Source organism: Phyllopteryx taeniolatus, chromosome 4, assembly GCF_024500385.1.
Source record: "Phyllopteryx taeniolatus isolate TA_2022b chromosome 4, UOR_Ptae_1.2, whole genome shotgun sequence".
Lineage (NCBI taxonomy): Eukaryota > Metazoa > Chordata > Actinopteri > Syngnathiformes > Syngnathidae > Phyllopteryx > Phyllopteryx taeniolatus.
Window position 1 is genome coordinate 26,304,325 of NC_084505.1, and position 17,133 is coordinate 26,321,457.

At 41.5% G+C, this 17,133-nt stretch overlaps 1 protein-coding gene across 9 annotated transcripts in view; it reads right to left on the reverse strand.

Moving 5' to 3' along the window:
- Positions 1-17,133, reverse strand: part of lrba (LPS-responsive vesicle trafficking, beach and anchor containing) — a 266,996-nt gene that overhangs the window by 61,391 nt on the left and 188,472 nt on the right. For all 9 annotated transcript variants that reach the window (XM_061770952.1, XM_061770951.1, XM_061770956.1 and 6 more), the window contains 3 exons: positions 12,836-12,976; positions 10,075-10,194; positions 4,813-4,965 (listed from right to left, as the gene is read on the reverse strand). In XM_061770952.1, coding sequence (XP_061626936.1) covers positions 4,813-4,965; positions 10,075-10,194; positions 12,836-12,976 — 414 coding nt within the window. The remainder of the gene's footprint in view (positions 1-4,812; positions 4,966-10,074; positions 10,195-12,835; positions 12,977-17,133) is intronic.

Here is a 17,133-nt window from a genome sequence, read left to right on the forward strand (position 1 = left end):
TCTAAGTCTACCCTCCGCTAAAAAAAAAAAAAAAAGCCACCCCTCATCTCTGTAGTAGACACAGTGTGTGTAGTTCCCTCATTTGTGTCTAGAAGGCTTAACTATTCATTGCTGAGATGTTGTTGTTATGAAAAACTTGACTGATATAATGTTCGCTTTACCATTTGTAGCATGAGGTAGAGGCTGACAATGTTGATTTTACTAATCATCATGACATAAATAACCAGCACATTGGTGCAATTTATTTATTTATTTAAACAGGTTACGGCAGGAGTTAACATGGAGAGTGGTTTGATGGTTTGGGATTTTGAAAAAAAATCAAAAACAAATAACCCACAACTTATTTAGCCCAAAATAAACTGTAGCTTGAAGGAAAGTTTTGCCTCACGACACATAGCAAAAAACAGAATTACGCTAAAATATATTTCCCACAACTGTATATAAGTTCATTATTAAGAGCCAACCATCCATCCATTTTCTGAGCCGCTTCTCCTCACTAGGGTCGCGGGCGTGCTGGAGCCTATCCCAGCTGTCATCGGGCAGGAGGCGGGGTACACCCTGAACTGGTTGCCAGCCAATCGCAGGGCACATACAAACAAACAACCAGTCGCACTCACAGTCACACCTACGGGCAATTTAGAGTCTCCAATTTATGCATGTTTTTGGGATGTGGGAGGAAACCGGAGTGCCCGGAGAAAACCCACGCAGGCACGGGGAGAACATGCAAACTCCACAGAGGCGGGGACGGGGATTGAACCCGGGTCCTCAGAACTGTGAGGCTGATGCTCTAACCAGTCGTAAGAGCCAACCTTAATTTTTGTAAATTCCTGGTTCATTCCGATTTATTTCCATAAATTCCTATGTAAAGTTTACAACTTCACGAAATTTTGCAACCCTATTTGTCCAGCCCAAAGTCGGTGACTGGCTTTTACTTCTTGCATGTTTCCAAACAGACGAACAACAAGATATGTGCACAGTGTATCTGTTGCAGCAGTCATAATTTACGGTGGATTACTTTTATTGCCCGGCGAGAAGCACTCGCAGCTACGAAAACAAGCTGCCGTTTGGCATGACGGCGGCGGCGCCACGTGCAATCCTTTACTCTGAGAGGCCTCTCCAGATTGGACCTTAATTAGCTGTTAATCATCTCGGGCTCATAACCGCCAGTGGAGACAGCGGGCTTGTGTGTGTGTATGTGTGTATATTATATATATATATATATATGTGTGTGTGTGTGTGTGTGTGTGTGACTAAATCCTCGTTGCGGTTGAGGCCATTAGTGGGCCTGGCAGCCAAAGTGAGCCAAACAGCCCATTAAGTCCTTCACTCTTCCGTCCCTCCTCAGTGGCACGCTCATCCCTCTCGCGACGGTGCCAGCTGACACCCTCAAATGCCAGCTATCTGTCACTAGAGTGAGCCTGTCCACCCACGCATCCGTACCTTTAGCTCATCCTAAGGCACCATTTGGGCTTTTTTTTTTTTCTATACTGGAACCAGGCCACCCTCTTTTAGGGTCCCTCTTACAAAGCTTATGTGTCTTTAATTTTAAATATCGTTTATATGTTCAAATGACCAATAAAACCCCTGAAAAAATGTTTTTCTCATTCTTTGTGATGCAATTTCGAGATCTTTCATTTGGGTCAGTCTCCACACAAATTGAGGAGATCAACGACCTTCAAATGCAGCGTCCGAAGGACGCTGCCATTTTGGCACATCGGACGAAATAAACGATAGTAAGCGATGCAACAACCATGAAAAGAAGGACATATTTGTAGGGGCCTTCAAACTGGGATAACCTTTGTGCTGCATTTCAACATAATAAGGCACCAATTGCAGCCTGCAAAGTTATCCGGTCATCTTGTGATATAAGAGGAACCTTATGAAGGCCACATTTGAAGAAACCTTTGAATAGAGACATCCCCCATGCTTCATTATGACTTCAAGGGGAACTAAACCCAAGATGTCAAAACGTTCTGTAATATTTTAAATGGCAATATCTTCTTTATCAGCTGCGGGTTACCTAAATCTACAAAGTACTTATTCTGGGGGGGGGGGAAAGGTTTTAAAGCATATCTACTGTATTTCCGCAACCATAAGGCGCACCGTATTAAAAGGCGCTGTCTCAGTTACGGGGTCTATTTCTGTATTCAACACATACATAAGGCGCACCCTATTATTGGGCGCAGGCATGGTAAAACATACGCTAGCTTAAAAGATAGGGTAGCATGCATGCACGCTACAACATAAGCGTATGTTTTTAAAAAAGGCAGCGGGAGCAAAACTGAGTTTGGTTGTACATTATTTTTTGATCAATCCTCATCCACAAATCCATCAAAGTCCTCATCTTCTGTATCCGAAATGAACAGCTGGGCAAGTTCTCCATCAAACATGCCGGGTTCCCTCTCGTCATCGTCAGAGACAGCCTTGTTGCCGGGGGGCTGTTCAGTAATGATGCCGGCTTTCGCGAAAGCTCGGACAACAGTCAAATCAGATACCTTAGCCCAGGCATCCACAATCCATTCACATATGGTGGCGTAACTCGCCCGGCCCTGCCTCCTAGTCTTAGTAAAGCTGTGTTCGCCATCTGTCATCCATTGCTCCCACGCCGGTCGCAACTTCACTTTGAACGTTTACAGATTTTGGAACTCGGTGCACACATAAGGCGTGCCGCATTATTTTGGAGAAAATGTAAGACTTTTAAGTGCGCCTTATGGTCGTGAAAATACAGTACTCGCTTATGGGGGGTGCACCATTTTTAGGTCTTTTCAGAGTGCACATTCACGAGAATTTTTTCGCCAGTTCCGTTTTTTTTAATGGAGCTTTATTTACTAAGAAACCCATATAGAATTAGTAAATATTCAGCAACGACAAGCTGCATATCGTGGCTGTCGGGAGGAATCCTCATGTCCAAAATCACTACATTTAAGGAAATCCCCCCCCCCCCCCAAAAAAACTATCTTGCTTTAGTTACCAAACCAAAGTTCTGATTATACCTTATACTGCTATCATATACCATTGCACACCAACATCAACACAACGCCTCCTCTAAATCATGTTCAATTGCTATTTTAATACACACACGAAAAAAAACGCTGTCATTGATTAAAATGGTAGAATACGGTGCCCGCTAGCCAGTTGGATTCTTTATACTCGTGCGGACGGCGACTGCGCTGACATCACGGCGGCTATCCTGCACGCAGTTTGCCTTTATACTCGAGCGCAAACCACACGCGCTGTTTTGAAAGTGTGCTGCAGTTTGCCTTTATACTCGAGCGCAACCCACGCGCGCGGTTTTGAAAGTGTGCTGCAGTTCTCCTCCAAGTCGGGGGTGTCGCTACGGCTGGTATTGGCTAGGACGCCACAGGGTGGAGGTTCCTCTGCATTTTGTGGCCATTTCCGGAAGCCGTATTTTACTTTCCTTTCCGTAACAAGGAACAAAGCAACAACAATGGCGACTGTGGAACAGAGTCTGCTAGAACAAATGCACCTAGATGACCAGATGATACATTTAATTATGCTGCAAAATCGATCGAGAAGGCAGCGGCGTAGGTGCTATGTGGAACCGGGAGGAACGCTGATTACATCATCACAGCATGTTACTAAAACGGACCAATCACGAGAGATGATCTCCGCGGCATTCTACGCGCAGCAACAATTTTTGCCGTGTGCGCGTCAAGCTACGCAGATGGGCCGCGCGGGCCATCTTAACGTCCTCAAAAAGAAGGCTGCATTTGAAGGAGGCTTCAATTCGGGTCAGCCTCTGCCTAATTTTACGGCATAATCCATCTTCAAGTGCAGCCTCTGAAGGATATCGTCGTCTCGGGATACTCAGTGGGAGGCCACTAACTACAGGAGTGAGGCATCCTTTAAGAAACATGAAAACATACACATTTTGAAGTGAAAAGGCTTGTGTCAAACTCAAGGCCCGGGGGCCACATCCGGCCCGCAACATCAATTTATGTGGCCCGCGAAAGCAAATCAAGTGCGTCGACTTCATGTTTCTTGCTAAAATAACAACATTGCAAATCGTCTTCCCTTTTATATAACGTTGATTGCAAACAACTGTTGATTGCAAACAACTGAATTAACAACTTTTTACTGGCTTCTGGTTTCAAATATAGTTATCGATTTTTGTGTGTATGTAATAACATGAGGCAATTGTACAGTTACTGTATGTGTGTTCGCGCTCATGACGGCCTTCCGAGGGAAACCCTAACTACGATGTGGCCCGCAGCAAAAATGAGTATGACACCCCTGCTAAGGCATAAATGCAGCCTTCAAAGGATGCAGCCAATTTGGGATATAAGACCACAAACTACATGAGTGACGCATCCTTAAAAAAGAAATGAAAAGAAGGCCGTATTTGAAGGGAACCCAATAATACCAGTGGTATTACAATAGATCATTCTGTCACTACTATGTACTGTATAGTATAAAACATTTATACAAACATTAACATGCTTGTATAACCTTTTTTGCTTTGAGGCTTATGAAAGAATGAAAGAAGGAAAAGGCAACGCTAGAAGCATACAGATGCCGCCGCCCCGCCCACACACACACCCAAAAAAAAAAAAAAAAAAAAAAGACACTGCATGATTAATGATCGGGGCCTGGTCATATTAACCGTCTGGTTAGCAGACCCCGGTGGCCACAGGCATTGAAAAGGCTGAAATGCCTGCTCCTCGATGGCCACAATGTACACCGCCAGGAAATAATGTCTATTTGAATCACCAGTGAATTCATTGTAATTACGTTTCTCGGCGTAGAGGAAAGCTCGTGTCGGCAGCGGCGGAAGCGAGCGGCAATGTTTACCTGTCGATTGATTCGCACAAACTCCTCGGGGGTCTTGGCCCAGGGGGGCAGTTCTACGTCAGAGACTGGCATGCCGTCCTCCATCACTCCCAGGTTGTATGTGTTGGCATTGACAAACATCTCAGGGAGGTAGTAGAACTCTGGAATCAACTCCTGTGTGGGTAACAACACAACGACTTAAATCTTCCGACAACCCTAAAATCCTTCGTAGGTGGTTGTAACCCATCTGTCTAGTATACGTGGTTTCTAGTTTGGTGACAATCAGACAAAATTTATAGGACAAAGGAGGTCTTTGAAGGATCCCTGAAAATTGACCCCAAAATGGTCACTTCAAATCAAAGTGGCAGACTTCCTGTGTCATTTTGTACAAAGGTTCTTGAAAATTGTTTGGTGAGTCTACTTATGACAGACACGCCTACCAAATTTCATGTCAATAAGTGCGATTGGCTGGCAACCAGTTCAGGGTGTACCCCGCCTCCTGCCTGATGATAGCTGGGATAGGCTCCAGCATGCCCGCGATTCTAGTGAGGAGAAGCGGCTCAGAAACTGGATGGATGGTTTCTGAGGCTGAATTTAAAAAAAAATAAGAAATAAATCCATATGCTACCGAACCCTAACAAGATTTTTACTCAACACTCATCAAACTTTGCTGCCAGGCTCCGGCCATACGCAACAACACATAAAATATTTGACAATTTAGCATCGCCCATTTGTCTAGTATATGAGGTTCAAATTTGATAGCCGTTTTGATGGCATCCCTGGGACAAGTTTGTCTTTAAATGATGCCTTGAATGGCCAAGATTACCCAAAAATGATTGTTTCAAATGAAAATGGCAGACTTACTTTGAACCAAAATGGAAGACTGGGTTCCTGTGTGGTTTCAGACATGGGTTTGTGAGACTTTTTTGAAGGTCTAGTCATGATAGACAAGTGTATGAAATTTCATGTTCGTGAGGGAAACTGGCTTCAGGTACTGAATTTTCAATTTACAGTATTTTCCCACTGTTCCATGTAACCAAGGGGAAAAATAAAGCACACCGCATTCCTTCCCATTTATATGATGGTTTTATTTGCCTGTCTCAAATAACACAACATTCTCCACAAGTACGACGGCGAGACACAAATCTGGTTATGACAGCGAGACGCGAGCCCTTCACCAACGCTAACAAAGCGGAACTTGTTGCATAATGAGTGTAAACACATGCAGAAAAAGCTGCCCTCTGGGTTCCAAGTGCATGTTATTGTTAGAGACCATGCTTCTCCAATTAAGACTCCGCACAAAGATGAACCACGATGCCTTATTGCTTGGCTCCAATGTGTAAACAACAGGAATGATTAAGATGGAAGTTATAGAGAACTGTGCGGTGAACTGTGAACATTAAGAGGTTACATTTCACTGTTACTTTGTTTAAATAGCTAGGCTAGTTTTATTGCTACACAGACCCAAAACCCAACATAAATACAGTAGAAAAATCTAAATTCGAATCTTTGGGGAAAAATGTCATGTCTCCAGCAAGTTTACAAGGACTCATCTCAGTGACCATCGAAATGCTTACCTCCAATGTCTCTAAACGATTAATTGACTATCAAAATAGTTGTCGATTATTTGATAATCGAGTAGTTGTTGATTTCACCTTTATGCCTTGATCAGACTACAGGATTTTAGCCCTGATATTGGCCGGATTAGCTATCGCAGCCGATTTCCGAGATCAGGCCTGACATATTTTGTCGTGAACGACAAAATGTCTTGTTGTGTGACGTAATCCACAATCAACGATTTGCCCCTACGACGCCAAAATGAAAAGTCTCGCATGTTTGATTTTTTGGATATCTTCCGTGTAGTATGACATATCAACGACAACTCACCGACAGTGCACTTTGACGTCGACCAATAGGATTGCGCATTGTGACCGGCGCATCGCCTTGACTGCTTGCCGTTGTCAACATTTGTTTACGCGCACAAACCAATGTTTACCGAAGCATTAGATCATGATTCAACAGAAGGCATGTTTACGTACAAACATTAGTGCTAGCACTAGCTTGCTAGGCTACGTAATGCCTAGCAAGCTTGCGAGCCGTATCGTAATTAAAGTATGTGAACATACATCAAGCAATCCTTGAAAGAACGTCGTCTCCCGAGCACCGGTGACGACCACCACGCGTTCCCCCCCCACACACAAAACATTGTGGCGCGTTGTTGTTGTCGCCATGGTAACGAGTGTATCCGGTGGTAAAAGGTGGTATCTACATGTCACGTAGTGTTGCCGCTGTCTGCCCAAGATATGGCAAGATTTTATGCCAGTAGTAAGACATAGTGTAATCGGAAAGACCAAATTTGTCTTGTAGTGTGATCCAGACATTACTTGTCTTATATTAGTCCAAATGTTTTCATTCTACAACAAAATAAAGGAAGAGACCTCATAGTTCCGATACTTTTGGAGAGGAGTGTATAAAAGGGGCAAGAAGATTTCGAGGCAACAAAACAAATGTCAATGTGGTGCAAAGAGCTCATCAAAATGAAACATAAGGGCTCTAAAAACAACACGGCACTTCCTCTCACTGGTGAAATGTCTTCACTGTGCAAAAAAAAAAAGGTCCCCGCTCTTAACGAGACCCGCGGCTCGTGGGGGTTCACCGGTTGCTGTAAAAGCACACACTCACACTACACTACTGACAAAATACACACAGAACAGCAAAACTTAGAGGGCTACATTCAAAGCTGCCTCGCATACAGCATTATGTGCAGTGGCCCCTTGCCTCGGCCTGGTCAGAGGCCAGCCCCTCTGATCCCCAATCCTGTCCTGTCATGGGTCACTGCCCCAAACTCACCCCCACCCTGCTACACTTCCACTGTTGCTACCTCTAACCTCTGCAGGTTTCTCTGATGCCTCCAGGCTGAAGCTAGGGGTCAAGGGATTGAAGGGTCATGCTAGCGTCACCCAGGCTAGAGACACATTGAATGTGGGTGTTGTAGCCTATTATCACCCGTTCTTCTTTTTCTTTTTTTAAAGAAAAAAATAACACACTGGGGCTTTTTGCCCTCTGGCCGGGACGGCAGGCTTCCATGAATGGCTCTAATGCTAAAGCTAAATGGTATACTTGGCATGCTAAATTGAAACGTCTCTTCGCTAATTCCGCTTTTGCATCCGGAGTGAATGCATGCGTCCGAGTGGAAAAAGTCGACGGACGTGTATTGAAAATATATGCAAAAAAAAAAAGGAAAAAAGTATCTTGAGTTCCTTGTTTTAAGGTGAAGTTTAGTCCTTCTGGTTCAATCCAGGGTAAATTGGAGATACATGATTTTTATTGGGCAATGACGAGTTAGCATATTATGATGTTTTTTTTCTTTTTAACCGAAAAATAGCAAAAGTATTTTTTTCAGCTTTTGGATAAAATGAAAAAAAAAAGAAACATCAGGAGATTCATACTGATTTTCTTTACATTTTGGATTGAAGAAAATGTTCTGTAAAAATGTAGCAATATTTTTGGTACCACTTTCACACATAAAAATGCTAAAAACAAATGGAATAAAATACAAAATAAAATATCACAAAATTTGACATGACAAATTAATCACTGGACATAGATGGTTTTGCATTTTTATTTAATTTTTTTTTAAATCTGGGAATGGGATAAAAAGAAGAGCTACTGGAGATACATGATCTCATAATTTGTATTTATGGGAGCAATAATGATACGACAGTTTTTTTTCTCTTTTTCTTCTTTTGTTTTTCACTAAAAGATAAAAATATATATATATTCTAATCATAAAAGGCTTGGTGAACCAATACAGTAGACCGGATAAGAAGAGGGGGGAAAATTGGAGATACAAGATCTTTATTGGTGACAATATTGAAAATTACGTTGTTGTTGATGTTTTTATCTGATTAAAAAAAAATCAGATTTCAGAGGACACATTTTTTTCCCCCCATTGTACAGACACAGTTTGGTAATTTTTGTTGTTTTCATTCTAAAAACAGCAAAAAAGATTTTTGTTCGGGTTTCACATAAAAGAAAAAAACAATTTGGTGATAATTGATTTTGATTGGATGATACGCCAACGTCATGATAAGGTCCATATTTGCTTGTTGTTTTGATGTGACTTTGAGCCCTCCCGGTCTGATCCACCTTGACGGGTCTGGACGGAGGGAGCAAAACGGCCGCTTTCGCAATCAAGCGCCAACCAACTACGCTGTAACGCGAGCCACATGTTTTATTGCGGGGGCTAAGGGGGGAAGGGGGGGGGGGGGTGACACTCGAGCGCAATCAAGCGTCAAAACCCCTCGACACCACCGCTACCCCCCTACCCCACCAGACCCCCAATTCAGTGACCCGGTGCCAAGAGACCCTGAGCTGGAAACGCTGCTTTGACATAGAATGTCGGACTGTAAATGTTTTAGTGGAGCAGTTAAAAGTGTGCGAGGGCGACCCGGGCTGTTTTGAGGGGCAAATCCAACAGTGCTGCAGAGTTTTTGGGAGGGGCCGGTGGGTAAGACTGAAGTCCAGGTTCTAGCCCGGCTGAATGGGAGACAGATGAGGATTAGTCTTTTGCTTTGATCACAAGACCGGGAAGCTTTCATTGCCACGGGACAGTAATTGCTAGTGACTGGCCATCGCTATTACTCTTTTCCGTTGCAGCTCTTCCTTGTCTATAGGAATATTCCATGGGGTTGTTCATAGTATTCAGTGGAACGTCCCTCAGCTCCTACAGTTATGAATCGTATCACACTATGGGGGGAAGAATATGCTCAAAAACGTCGGCGCTGGCGTACCTCATGAGACCTGAATTCAGCGCGCATCAAATTACTTGTTTTCTTTGGCTTTTTCTTTTTATGTATTCCAAAAGATGAACAGACGCTGTTCCATTGAGGGCATAATGCAAGAGGTCAAAATCAAAGGATTATTTTTAATTCACTTTTTCTTTGCTTTTCTTAATCCTCCATATATTCACGGTTCACTATTTAAATAAATCCTCAGTAAGCCATTTATTAGAAGGGTAATGTAAGATGAAATGTTTTGGGATCAAAATCTGTGGTATATTTACTAATTGCAAATATTGATATTGTCAAACAATAACTGGTGTCATTCCAAGGAGGATATTACGCAAGACACCGCCATCAAAGGCTTTTTCTTGCTTTAAAAAAATAATAATAATAAAGTCACTGGAGGGCTCGAAAAAAAGTGGCTAAGTTGGCTACACTGAGTGATTTTGCTGTTGTCATTATTTTGCCACTGCATATTTCCTTTTTTTTTTAACTGTACCTTGACATCTGATGTGTCTCTCTGGCAGTTCCTCCATGCGCGGGACACCGACGAGAATGTGCGGTCGGCGTGGTCAAACTTGCCTCCTTGGAGGTTTAGGAAGAACGTGGTAAAGGGCTCCTGTGGATTACAAAAAGAGTCTGGATCAGGGATCAGAGTACCTGCTGTGTACCAAGAACAGCTAAACTACAATAACGTACTAAAGTTTCAGAACTTTCATGTTATTTCCTATACTCTAGATATTTTCTATACTATCCCAGTTTCAAATGAAGATTGACACGAAAATTAACCATATACGTTATCATGACAAAGGCCCGACCAAAATCGATTTTTTTTTTTAGGCAGATTCTGATATTTCGCACAGTACAATACCAATAACCAATTAATTGGCCGATTAATTAAAAAGAATATGTGAATAAAGTAACTTAATAAATATATGAATTATAGTCAGAACATTTGACTGTTTTACAATATTTTGTCCTGTAATATTTAACTTTAGAACAGAAAGAAAACTCGACCAAAAAATGGCAGATTTTTTTCCCCCGATTTCTGGCGATTATTATTATTATTATTTTTTTTTTACATTTGTTTGAATGTCATTATCTTTGTCTTATGCTGTTATGTGTTAATGTGTGAAAGAAAATCAGCAAAAAATTTAAAACGGCTAATATTGGCCGATGACTCAGGCGGCCCATTAATCGCTCAAGCCCTAATTATGACAATGAAGGAACAAATTCCATTTCCACCAAATACTGCATTGTTTTTTTTAAAGCACATAAAGAATAGTTTTAATTCCTGATTTTGACATAGATCTCTTTCTGGGAGGACTTCTAACATTTCCACAAAATTCTCATATCAGACAACTTCCGAATCACCTTTGATTTCCTGCTTGTTGACTACACGTTAGCAGACAAAAAAAAAAAAAAAAAAAAAAAAAGGTCTCATTAGATTTCCACCAGATGCTAATTGTGGTTAAATTTCAGGAGGCTATCGCTCCCTCTTTGACTCAATGCCATGCATCATCTCAACAGATAATTTCGCCACTAGTCTTAGTCCTGCTCGAATAGATGAAGCGAAGACCAAAAAGAAAAGAAAGCAAAAAAAAAAACTTGCGTTAAATTTTCTCTTTTGCGGACCCGTCACATGACCACTTCATAATTACAATTTGAAATTGTTATGATATTACAATGTTGCCAATGCAATCGGCCCTCTTCTAAATGTATCCAGGCCTGTAACAAACATTGTGGGAGAAAAAGAAAAAAAAAAAAAACAATCCCAGTGAGCCTCTAAAGCCAATAAAATCATGCTGCTGATGCATTTCTAATCATGTATAATCTTGTTAGGACAGATCAATCGCGGTCTCTGTGGCCCAACCCCCAAGTGAAACGCCCGCCATATACCTGAACGCGACCACCGCCAACCACTATAATACTAACATGTCATTTATACAATGTATAAGAGGGTCACGTGTGAGACATTAATAGGCATTGGAGGGTTTTAACATAAGGCTTATGCGGTAGAGCGGCCTAAGCATAAGCCTGCTAATGATGCTCGTGGATCAATGCTGCAGCTCTACTGGGACTCACTGACAATGGTGAGCTAGTGGCGCAATAACATACAAAGTGGAGGGAGCCAAAAAAAAAAAAAAACAAACAACTTAGTAACCTCCCGATCCCTGGAGGGCAGTGTGGCCAGATTGATGGTTTCCACACAACAGACACAATATTGCAGTGTGCAGTGACTCTCTTAAAAACTAATCACAACCAGCGTCGTGGTCTTTGAGGCTAGTGGCATTTGGCGACAATGTATAAAAGCATAAAAATAATTGAGAAACAATATGCGAGCAATTCATTATTTATCATATCGGTTCTATCATAGTTATTGGTCATGATAGTCTTCAGACACATGCTTTTCTTTGGGTAGTGACGAAATGGGAATTTTTTAAATAAAGAAATGTTTCAAAACTCACAAAAGTTTGGACAAACATGATGTTCGCATTAGGTAGTCCAACATGTCATGTTTTAATCCGAAAAAAAAACCTTTTTCCTGGGTTTTGGATGTTTTTAAAAATGGCTAAATTTGGATATGTAGCGGTCCCTTTAGATACAAGTGACTCGACTTACAAGTTTTTCGCGATACGAGTCGCCCAGTCGATTTTTTGCTTTGAATTGCAAGCGCAGACTTGAAAAACAAGCGCTGTATGGTGAGAGTGAACTCAACTCACTTCACATTAAAGCAGCACTTTGGCAAAGAGTGAACATTTCATCAAAAAGAGGCTTCAAGCTGTTTAGTGCCACTCTCACTTGAAGTTTACTGTCAAACTAAAGAGAATTACACGTGTATTTAGAACAAGTTTAGCCTTTCAGTCCGCTCGCTTAATGCCAACACTAACTGGCATCTATGTTGCGAAGCTAACCCTATAAGCAACGGATTGAATACAAACAGTGCAGCAACACACAAAATATAACCGTACATAATATACAACATAACAGTACTCTGTCATATTCTTTATCCTCTGCAAAGAGCTAATATTAGTGCCATACTATTGAGCTGAGCTAAGAGGTCGCGATGAACAGCATATCCATCTGTCTTTGTCATACTGCCCCCACGTGGCCAAGGCAGGCACACCAGAACGAGCAGCAAACTTGAAGGTTGGGTCCGTTGTAAGTTCAAGTACTACTGTATATGCGGTTCATGACTCACGTTATTGAAGGGCACTACATGACGAAATGATAAACTCCTGTGTGTCAGGTGCACTTACCATGCGAAGCAGCCACATGAGGGTGAAGCTGGAGGTGGAGTAATGCGTGCCATAGTGGAACTTTGGCACCTGGTCGTCGTCCCACGAATCGTAGCGGTCGAAGAAGAAGGCGGCCCGCTTGGGGTTCAGCGCGCCGATGGGCTGTGGAGGGATTTCAATATTAGTCTACTTTGTATTTGTATTAATATCTCAATAATAGGACTTGAATAACCCAGTATAGTGCAGAAAAAATGATTAAGTCGTATTAATTTGCCATCAGTCACAGAATAAGCAGCAGCCCTTTGTCTGGTGGCTGTTATTTAAATCCTCATTTATAGAAATCCCTTTCAGGACTCTTCGATTTTTATTAGTCCTCTGTTGGCTGGGCCTCATTCTCTTAGCCCGCCCTTAATCCATCACACACACTCAAACATAGCGGATCAATGCTAATGGAATGATGGCCTTTTGAGGATGAAGGCCTAGTGGGGTGTGGATCAATGGCATCTCTTTCATATCATAGGCCGCCTGTCACTGGTAGACTCGTGTCGGACCTGGAGTATTGATTTGCGCTTCGGCTACTGTTGTGTGTGAGTGTAATGGGGCATGCTTGTCTGTGTTGGTGTGTGTGTGTGTGTGTGTGTGTGATGTTTGGTAAAAGTGTGTCGCAGAGTCACTCAAGATACGGCTATATTTTAACTGTGAGAATATCACGACACATAAAGGAAACATAATTCGTTTTTCAGCATTGATGACAAGATTGGTTTCTTTCCAAAGCACAATACAATATCTATGAGAAACATCTCACAACAACTCGCACATTTAGCTTAAAAAGCAATGAAGCAAATTTAATGTCTGACTACAAAAATGTACTTTTCTTTCATAATTTTACCATACAAACCCCCCAAAAAGGCTAATACGTCCGATCAAGAGTTTTTTCAGGAGCAAGCTTAAAAAATAATTTGGAGATACATGTTTTTCATTGGACAAGAAGAATATGCAGTGTTGACAATACGTGGGAGACATTGACAAACTTGATTTTCATCTGACAGCAATGAAATGTTTTTTTTTCCAGATTTTTAAAAAAAAATTTTGGGGGGGGGGATGAAGAGTAAAACAACAACAAATTTGAAGTTGGAATGTTCTTCATTAAACAGCGTTGATTGAAATACCAGGGGTGGGACAATATCGATATTGCGATGCATGGTATCTTCGTTGGTTGCGATACAGTGTCGATACACTAGCATCAAACAATTTTGTGACTGTTTGATAAAAGCCAAGTATGTCATTGATAAGCTCCACCATGTTCTGTCAACACTGCATGTCCCGCAGTCCATTGAAAAACATGTATCTCCAAATTTTATGAGTTTGTTTCTATTTATCTGAAAAAGAATTATTTCTGGTTGCTTTGCTAGTTAAAATAGAAACGTCGTCTTCCTTACAGATTCATATACTAGGGGTGGGACCAAATGTCAATCTTGCGATATATTGTCGTATTGTTCCAATACAGTATCGATACACCAGCGTCAAATATCGATGTAGTTGCTGTCTGATAGAGACCAACTATGCCATCATCACTGTCAATGAAAAAAAATAAATAAAAAATGCTAACTGGACATAACAGTTTTCATCAGACTATATTTTTACGGTAACATTATAAGGAGAAAAGTATACTTTTACATATCGTTATAGTACTGTATTGTGAGTTACTCTGCGATTCACATTCCTATTAGCTACTTTTTGATCAGACAACAACAGTAAAGGATATTTGTATAGCGACTGTTCAATGCAGGCAACAATACAAATTGATATAAAATGTGTCTGAGTGTGTGTGTTTGTGTGGATTTACAGAGTGCCACGCCAGTGCTCTGCAGCTCCGAGTTGACAGTGATACACTGTGGCTTCCTCGGGGGTGGGGGTCCGCCGGGGTAAGGGGTGAGTACACATGGTGAATTATACATCACAGCCATTGCTCTGATTTATAACCCTAATAACAGCAGACTCATTAAAAAAAAGAAAAGGCTTGAAGGAGGCATATAAAATAAAAAATAGTGAAAGTGCCACGGTGACATCGCACGACTGCATGTGCACAGGCCGGCCCGATGTCGTTAATGCCGTAAATTATAGCGGGGGTGGGGGGGCGTGGGCTCTGGTGCAGCGGTTACAGTACGTACAGCAGCGAAGTGCTTCGCGATGGGCGGAGAACACATTCCGCAAGCTACAAATTGGCTCAATATGTCACCATGACCAAGACGAGAAGTTCAGATAAACGAGCCAATAGCACACTTCTAATTAGACCAGAGCGCTAGCAAACGGATGCTAACATGCTGGAGCCTTAATGAGATAAACATCTGCAAATTCTTCTCAGATTAATCCGCAAAGAATTAGCTCAAGTAATTAAAAGAAAAAAACAACAACAAAAACAACGATTTCCAGTGGTGTCCAAAATGCAGCACAGGGGCAATTTTGTGGCCCACTGACCTCATACTGCTATCATATAACGAAGTGCACTAACACACCACAGCACCTACCCGAATTCATGTTCATTCGCCAATTTAATACGCTAAAAAAAAATGCTAATTTATTATTTTACCACTTTTACGCTTTTTTCTAAAAAAGAAATTGACTTTGAACCTTAAGGTGACAAAATGCTGCACAGCTCTCGCAGAGTGAGGGATGAGGCCAACACTTCTCAGACAGTTGAGCGTTAATAAGTTTGTTTTCAAGCTATTTTGAATATTTTAAATTGGTTAGTAATGAGTAAAAATAACAGAAAATGAGCGAAAAGACAGAGATTTCCGCTCAACAGCGACAATATGAAATAAATGATTAAAATAGTTTGCTTTCTGCAATATTTTAATTGAATAATTAAGTCACAAATGATATTCTATGTGAAAACATTTAAATTACATAATTGTATAAACATAATTTTACAATAATACTCGAATCCTAAATACTCTTATATTATTAATATTTTCTAAATATTCTTAAATACATTTTACCCCGCAATTTTTTTTTCCTATGTGTTCCGCTCTGGAAAGAGTTCGCCTGTCTGTTTGCCATGAAAGAATGGAGCAGAAACAACATATAAAGGTATTTTTTTCTGATCATACATTACAAGTTTGAGCGAGATAGGACCTTGTGAAGGCGGGACATTAGTTTCCTTTTATATGATGAATCCTAAAAACGATCAGCAAACTTTGATGCTTTGCTCCAGCGTCATCCATCTGTCTAGTATACCAATTTCCAATTGGGGCTCATTCGGGCACTTTCCCTGCTAGGAAATTGTCGAAGTACAAGTCCCGGAATTTTCAGGCAAAATGGCTGCTGCAAATCCAAATAGCTGACTTCGTGACTTCTTTAGACTCTTTCATGGGTCTTCTTATCATAGACATGGCCACTCAATATGGTGTTAATCGGTGAGGTTTCTTTTCCACTTTCAAGGGGGCTCTTCTGAATGACTGAGGAAGAATTTTCACATTATTAATTATTATTATTATTATTATTAAAATGTTTGTGTTTCAGTTAATGAGTGATGAAGTAAAACGGCTGGCTGATAATTTGGGCATCCCAAGTGATTTAAGCCATAAATCAGTAAAGGTCTTGTGTTTATTTATATTGCAGCTGTTGCAACTGTGAAAATGCTTGTAGGGGAGGCGCCTGGGGGATAAACATATGGGCCACGCATGGTTCAAAATCAATACGCCATTAGCCTATGCTGCAACGAGGGGTCCGTTATAGCACAGGGCTGCGCTCGATAACGCCTCGCTACTCCTGTTACAATGTCGTCACAAAAAAATAAATAAATAAATAAAACAACCCAGAAAAAAACACATGAAGCCGGTTCCAGCGAGTGCTTATCGAGACTACAACGTTATCTTGGGGGTGGGGGTGCAGACGGCGTTTGATGTCAGCTGGAGGTTAGAGTTTATGATAAGAAAGCCCCCCGGGGTCACAGCGGGCCGAACATAAATTGCGTGTGGCCTCTTTTGCGCCGGCGGACGATGACAGTGTGTGACGCGCCAACGTACGCGTTCACGCCACTTTGGCTTCTCAATGTCATGGCCGGAGCCCCTGTCACACGATTCGTTTTCTGGACAAGACTGCTGCCGACGTGACGTATGAAGACTGAGAAAGATGCTGAGGTGAGAGGAACTACTGAGAAAAAGGGCACTCAGGCTGGTCTTAAGTGTCTTCAGTGGCTCTCCATCTTTTTTTTTTTTTTTTACACCAAGTCCCAAAAATAAATGTAGTACGGTCGCGTAGTAGGCCAAAGAATTCATTTTTAAAAATGGTCTTTTAATATTATTGTAAGCCACCAT